General features: G+C 31.3%; 1 protein-coding gene across 1 annotated transcript in view; it reads right to left on the bottom strand.

Annotated features, from left to right (window-relative positions):
- The window catches only part of DYNC2H1 (dynein cytoplasmic 2 heavy chain 1), a 274,915-nt gene that overhangs the window by 46,537 nt on the left and 220,013 nt on the right, over positions 1-8,365 (bottom strand). The window contains exon 80 of the mRNA XM_023535396.1: positions 3,153-3,362. Coding sequence (XP_023391164.1) covers positions 3,153-3,362 — 210 coding nt within the window. The remainder of the gene's footprint in view (positions 1-3,152; positions 3,363-8,365) is intronic.

Genomic DNA, 8,365 nt, shown 5'->3' with positions numbered 1-8,365 from the left:
AAAGTTAGTCTAATCTCATTTGAGTTTCACCAAATACCTTGAAATATTTCTAACACTACTTGTAATATAATTAAAACATGCTTCGCAAAACATATTTTTCATCCTTTGAAAGAATTTTAAAAAATTCATTTTCATGTAAATTATAAAAATGTTTCAAAAAGTGATATTTCAGAGGCTGTACTTCTTAATTCAAACTGTAATATATAATACTTAATTTAACAAATTAAAATAAGACAGTCTATCTACATTCTACATAAACACATTTTAACTAAGAAATAAGTTATCAGGTCTTGTTGCTATGCCAAATATAGAAATACTTGGCAGATCTTACTGGGTCAAGGTAAGAGGAAGAAATGTTATAAAGAACTAAAAATATATGCTCCCTTTCTAAAATATCATCCTTTGGTGTTAATCAAGAAAAGTTTTTCCTATAATAAGCTCATTTAGTTCTTTATCTTTCTATATGATCTAATGTAAGCTACACTATACTACAATCACAGAAAATAACTTAAAGTAAAATTTTTCATTTTTTTCCAAATGTTTATACCAAAGGTCACCCAGATGGTTAACAGAAGCAAAACAAAACAAAACAAAAAAAACAGATTTTCCAATTACCTTTCATATTTATCATTAATATTACATAGAACCCTCTTGAACTACCCTAGTCCATGCTCTAACCACCTCCTGAGATGAATAAAAAGTAACCTACATGGTATCCCTACCTCTGTAAACTCATTTTGCACAATGATACCAGACAAAGCGCTCTAAAAGCTGTTCTTTACATAATAAAATTCTCTTAAAGTAACAATAACAAAAACAACTAATATTTACAGGGTGCTGGCTATGCGACAACCACTTTACCCATAATTTAATTTAATTCTTACAACAATCCCATGAGGTAGGTGCCCTTATCATTCTCATTTACAAATGAGAATAGTAAAGTTTAGAGAGGTTTAAGTGACCTGCCCAAGGTCACACAACTATTAAGTTGTAGAATAGGATTCAAACAGGCGGACATACTCCAGAGGCCACATTCACTGCTACATTATTTCTATATAAAAACATTCTTATTGCCTACAGCATTTAAGCCAAATTCTTTTCTTTAGCTTTAAGAACCTCAAAATCTGATCTAACTTTAATTTTACTACAATTCATTGTATACCAATCCCACTGGATTTACTGTTATCTTCTATACAAGCCACGTTCTTATATTATTGTTATTCTCTTAAATTAGTCTATACCACATTTTACCCTTATAAAGCATATAGGTCATTTAAAGACATTTTCATGAGTATTTACCTTGATAAATAAATTTAAATAATTTACATCTATTATGGTAACTAGACCTGCCTAGGTTCAAATTCTGACTCTGTAACCATTCTCTCTGTGACTCTGGTTAGTTATTTAATACCTCTCTGCCTCAGGTTTCTCAGAATAAAATGGGGATACTAATCGTACCATCTAATAATGTTAATGTCGTGATTAAATGAGTTAATGTAAAGTCCTTTAAAGTTCTCAGAATGCTTTCCCACTGGTTTCTTCACTGTGTCAAGAGCTTTCATGACTGATAAGATATTTACTTCAAATTAAAAACAAATTAGTTACAAAGTGTAGTACAATACAGTATTGTAGTATTCCAATAATTGCAGTAGATTAATAGCAATAGTAATCTATATACAAAGGAAAAACTATTTAAATTCAGTAAACAATGCAAAGCTGAGATTTTTTTCAAGGTAAAGGAAAAAAGAACATAAGGTTGCTAGAGTAGGTCTTTTTGTACATGTAGAAAAGAATTAGCCATTGCGATGGACTGAAAGTTTGTGTAACCAAAAAGTCACATATCCAATCAGGCCTAATCCACAATATAATGGTATTTGGAAATGAGGCTTCCTGGAAGTAATTAGGTCTTAAGGGTGGAGCCCTCATAATGGGATTAGTGTCCTCATAAGAAGAGACAGGAGAAAACTGCTGCTTCTCTTTCCTCTCTGCTCTATGAGGACACAGCAAGAAGATGGTCACCAGCAAACCAGGAAGCAGACCTCACCAGATACCAGATCTACTGGCAACCTGATATTGGACTTCCAAGCCTCCAGAACTGTGAGAAATAAATGTTTGCTATTTAAGGCACCCAGTCTATGGTAATTTGTTATAGCAGCTTGAACTGATTAAGACAGAAATCTTTTTTGTTAGATAGTAAGATATAGAAAGTTCTAAGATGGCTATTTTATATTCAGACAGAGAAGGCTTTTAGGTTGACTCTCAGAGGTTTCTCCATATTTAGGGTAAAAAGCAGAAAAAAAAAAATCTGTTTTCTTTCTAAATTCCTATAGACCCCTAGCGAAATCTTTTCTAGTTTGATACCACATTTGATTTAAGGTTTATAGTCTCCAAATTGCTGAAGTAAATCTATGTAAGATACTCCATATTTTTTGTTTCTATCCAGTAGATCTGAAGAACATGGACTTTACTATTATTTAAAATGGTCAAATTATTCAGTAAGAGAGGTGCTGATTTTCCTTTTATCTGCCTAAAGTACCCTGTTTTTCTACTGGGTAACCATTCTTCCCTTAATTGCAATATATGTGTTACGGATGGAGCTGAATCCATCCCCAGCTCCTAGGAGAGATATTTGGCTGAAGCCCTAGCAATGAGAGCTTTGCAAACGTTGCCCACAGAATTAGTATGGGACTAGGCATAAAACACAAGCCAAACAGTTTGGATCAAAACTAATCTTAAGATACTTGCTTGAGTTACCAGGAAACAGGTGTTCTTTCTGTTGAACTTGGAGCTCAGAGGATATAAAACTCAGGCTGCTAAAATACCACCATGTATAGAGGACTTGCCCCAAAGTGATATCAACATAGAGGATACATATACATGCACACACACACACACAATATACTTAGATAGGTACATATATAATACAAGGTACGATCCTAATGACAATTTTAAGCTCCTGCATTAAGCTGACAATGCTAGGGCTAGCTACCCTTGGATCCTTCAGTTACATCAGTCAATTAATTCCTATATGGCTTAAGCAAGTTTAACTTGGGTTTTCTATTATTATTAACTATAAGGCTTCTGACAAATGTATACATGATGAAACTCACTCATAATAATGAAATAAAAACATATATTTAGTATTGGCTTACCTTTTGGTTTAATAAAGCACTTGCCAATTTTTGTACTTCTGAACTCAGTAAGGTAGTTCCTCTGATGACTTTGCTGAGAGCAGCAAGAGACTGATGAACACTTTGGACCAAGCGAATGGCATTAAATTGTTCAAGAACGATGAATGATAATATTGGCGATCCTTGTCGATCATTAGGAGGAGACACTTTCTGATGAATCAGGTTTGAATTCTAAAAGAATTAATATTTCATGTCATATTTATGAAAAATCACTATTAAAACACTTCAAAAGCTATTAAAAACCTTTTGTTATTGTAACCTGTTTTGAAATACTCTTAGTTTATGAATGACCAAATTTATGAAATCTGTAAAAACACAAAGGGAATTCTGGAGTTCGCCACTATTTAAATGGTAAGGGGGTGGGAATAGAGAATAGGGGAACCATATTGAGATGCAGTGGTCAATAGAGTAAGAAAAATGAAAAGAATGGCACCCTGTAAACCAATGCAAAGAGACAATAGCTGCACTATCTCTCTACCACTATAAACAGAGCAGAACGGATGGCTTTGAAATAAAATGTAAATGGACATTTAATTTGAAAATTACCTGTAGGTATATTAGAAAACCACACTAAAGATCTTGTATTTAAGACCAGTAAATATTAGTATTTATTTCTACATCTATATATTAACAGAGGCTCTGATATATGAAATTTCTAGGGCCTCTGAAATTACACACACACACACACACACACACACACACACACACACACACACATATATATGAACAAAAACTTCAAGGAATCACAGCTGTTTCTTAATAGCATAAGTGGTTAAGAAATTACCTTTTATAGTATTCTAAAAGTGTCAAAGAACTGTCAAGAGATAAAATTGTAAAGTCTTCTTCTTTTACCTGCTATCCATTATCTCAATTTTCTCTACACACTGTTTACAGTCCAATCAAGAATCACTTCTTTTTGTTCTAATAGTTACCACATTCATATGTTCTATAAGAGCACTGTCCCTTTTTCATCTATTTAGCATGATAATTTAATAATATGATAGATCTAATATGGTTATTGCCATTAGATAAATCTGCATTAAATAAACTATATTGGCATAAGATCATTTATGAAGACAGAATTTTAGGCTATAGCTCAAATTAGGCATTTTTATTTCTATTACTGGTATATTTAAAATATTAATGGTGCTGAAATCACTTTGAAACACACACATAATTGTACATAAATGTACATAATAAAATAAATAATTGGTAGTAAAATCAAAATTGAATCTAGAAGAGAATAAAGGTATATTATTATTAAATTAGTTAGATTACTCCTCAGACTGAAACTGAATTAATTATTTGAGTCAGAGAATGCAATAAATAATACTTAACACATCTCCAACCTAAATCAACTAAGTAACAAAACCAACATAAAATCTGGGTTATAGACTTTCCATAATTCCTTATATTAAAACAGTGTCCCTGGAAGTGAATAATATGTGCATTTAAATATTTATTAATCTTATACTAAGCAAGATTAGCAAATAATTTGGTTTAAAGTAGATTTTGTGGATGTTTATCCATTCTATTAAGTTGATATAACTAATGTGCACTGTCAGCACTGTTACTTTATAGAACAAGAACATCTAAACTTTTAAAAAGGTTTATTTAAGAGAGCAATGATCAAGAATACTTAAAATTCAAATAGAGTCCAAGTAAGCACTGTGGTCTAGGGATGTGAAGTAAGTATAAAATACAAGTTGGATTTCAAAGACTTAATATAAAAAAAAAAAGGATGTAAAATATCGCATTAATAATTTTTATATTAATTATATATTGAAATGCTAATATTTTGGATATATCAGGTTAAATAAAAAAACATACTATTAAAATCAATTTCACCTATTCTTTTGTATTTATTTAAATGTGGCTACTAGAACATTTAAAATTACATATAACATTTCCATTTTGTATTTTACATTATATTTTATTGCACAGTGCTGGTCTAGAGACTATCAAGTAAAAAGCTGTAAGTTCAACCATAAGAACAGAAGAACAGAGTAAATAATAGCATATAGTTGGGTCCCAAAAAGTGGTTGATTAAAAAAAAGATGAAAAACATTGTGAAAAAAATGAAAATTAGTGAGGCAAACTGTACTATATAACCTATGATAAATTAACAAGTGGGAAAAATATAACAGCAGAAAATAGCCAAGTATATTATAATATTTTTATAACATAATCCATTTCCTTTGATTTTCACAAAATTTTCATAAAAAATAATGTTAAATAAACAACTCTAAATATAAGTATAGATATCCTATACATTCTAAAAAGATGAAGCATACAGAAGATTTATAGCAATAGTAACATTAGAGTGTTACATAATCTTAAGACAAAAAATATCAAATACAGTATTATTTATTATTTAAATATAGCTAAAATCACTATGAGTAAATTACAACATCTATACTCTATGATTTTTGGTGAAACTATCAAGGAATGACAATCATTTTTAGTCAATTGATTATTACAAAAAATGCTTTTTTATTGAGTAAATACGACTGACTGAATCATGTACTTCTGAGGGATGGCTATGATATTTTAAAGTTCATCTTATTAAAAAGCTAAGTTATTCAGAAAAAATCTTTTCTGATTATGGAGCTGCTGGGATAAAAGTTATGTATATTTAAAAAATTTTAACTATTACACAAGGAATATCTTTTGAGCAAGAAAAACTAGTCTAATTTAGTGCAATTTAGGTGTGGACTCAGGATTTTTGTGTTTTAATTAAAATAATTTTCCAACTGGGATACTACTTTAGACTTAAGTGAAATGGATGACACATAGAAGTAGTAATCTTTTTCTTTTTAAAAATAATTAGAGCTTTAAGAAAATGGTTGTCTCCCAGAAAGAATTTTTGTCACCAAAGGAAATTCAAGTAATGACTAGATCAAAGATTAGGAAGTTTTCTGTAAAGGTGCAGATAGTAAATATGTCAGATTTTATGGGCCATAGCGTCTCTGTCATAACTACTCAATAGTGCTTCTGCAGTGCAAATTTCCTATTTTCTCTCTGGAACAGAAACAGCTTTCCCAAGTCTTAGTCCATATGATTCTGGGGGAGTTGACTCATCTTGATTCCAGAAATTAGTATGTAACTTAGAGCTTAATTAGTTAGAATGTTCCATTCTCCTGACCACAGTGATTGGCTCAAGGAAGGGCGTGTGACTGAACAGAAATAAGGAAATGCAATAGATTTTTGCAATCATTTTGTGACAACAAAGAGAGAGGTTGTATAAAAAATTAGTGCTAACACAAAGGAAAGTAGAGCCTCTCAATATAATATAAATTGATATATATATCAATTTCAGTGAGCCATCTTTCAGAATATATATATATACACACACACACACACACACACACATATATATATAATTGTATATATCACATACATATTATTACTGGGTCTTGATTACATCCTTTTCATTTCCTTGTAACAAGCTGTGACAGAAACCAATTTAGCAATCTTTTAGTTATGTGAGCCATAATTTCCCCTTTTTGGCTTAAGCCAATCTGAACTGGGTTTTTCCTCACTTGGGAATCCAAGGAGTTCTGATTAATGAAAGTTCAACAGACTCCTGTCTCAAGTATTCATAACCAGAAAGGTCAAATGTTTGACATATCTGTATTAAATTGTATCTATCCAGAAGTAGATTGTTGACAAGACTGTGGGAAGGAGAGGGCAGGAAAGGGAATTAAAAAGGAATTTGGGGAGTTCAAAATGTTGAAAGATCTATATAGTATTTCTGGCAGCCTATTTCCAAGAATAGCTGGCTGCTTTATTGTTGTTTTATCTTACCCCAAGTCAGTTCTTAGCAAATAGAGTTTAGATTTCTAAACCTGGTAATAACTATTCCTTTTCATACCAAATTATTGGATGAGTCAAAGGAAACTAAAGCAGCCATGTTTTAAAGCTCATTTAATTTAGTTTAGTTCCAATTAAAGGTATCTTACTTAAGGCAGAACTCAACCAAGACAAGCCTACTAATTACTCAATAGACTCTTTAAATCAGAAGTGCTGAAAAACTGCAATAGAAGGCAAAATTGCTGGTGACTAGTAGAGCAAGCAAAGCCAAGGCTGTGAAAGATAGAGGGAAATATTTTGAGTTCATGCACTGAAGCTGATATTGTAAGTTATTACATTTTTCTAAAAGAAAAATCAAGGGGAAGCTAGCAAGTGCTAAGAGAAAGAAGCTTTTGTTTTAAACATAAAATTATTTGCTAATTTTAAATGTTTAAGAATTTCATAGCTTTTATTTATAATACTATGATATTAATTAACACCAAGCCCAGTAGTTATCCTAGGGCGAGAGGTACATGATTCGCAGACATCACTGACAAGAAGACCTTTAGCTCTGTCTATAACTCCTGGTTCTGTGATAGAAAGCCATTATTCATATATAACTTGGGTGTGAAAACAAAATGGCAAAAGTCTTTTGAAAACTAGGCAATATAAAAATGGCATATTAATAAGACCATATTTATTTTTAGAAAGTATGTTTAATAGGCTATCTGCTCCATAACTTGGCCAGAATCATTCTGTATCCTGTGAAACTATCAACAAAAGAGGTAATTTAGTAGAATAATAGATGATAACACAATCTCACATTAAGAGACCAAACAAAGACTATGGTATCTAAGGGGAAGAATGACTAACATTCTAAGGTGCTGACAATATCCCAGGAATATCATAAATTTCCATATAAAGTTATTTTGTTACATTTTAATGGTTTTAACAATATAAAAGAGAGGGAGAAGAGTGGATTATGAAGAATTGTAAAGAATGTCACAGAATTTCTGAATTTGTATCTGTTTAGGGCAAACAACAGAACATTTTGTTCAAAATGGACCTGCAATGAATAATTTATCTTTTTTCCATGCCCTCCTAACAAATGATGAATATTTTTTCATGACCATGCTATGCTTTTTGGTATGCTTATGTGTATAACTGACTCTTACAAAAATAATAAGATAGCATAAAACACGTGCATGTGTGCGTGTGTTTGTGTGTGTTATTTTAAAATCTGAGTAGAGCCCAACTGTTCTATTATTGGGAGAACTGGTTCATAATGTTAAAACTGAAAGAAACAGTCAGAATTTCAAGAGTCAGTGCAGATTCAGTGAGAAAATTTTGTTTAAAAAGTCCAACACTGCATAATACCATTA

This window comes from Pteropus vampyrus, unplaced genomic scaffold (genome assembly GCF_000151845.1).
Source record: "Pteropus vampyrus isolate Shadow unplaced genomic scaffold, Pvam_2.0 Scaffold139, whole genome shotgun sequence".
Taxonomy (NCBI): Eukaryota; Metazoa; Chordata; class Mammalia; order Chiroptera; family Pteropodidae; genus Pteropus; species Pteropus vampyrus.
Note: the sequence above shows the minus strand (reverse complement) of the source record. Positions and strands in the feature narration are given on the sequence as shown.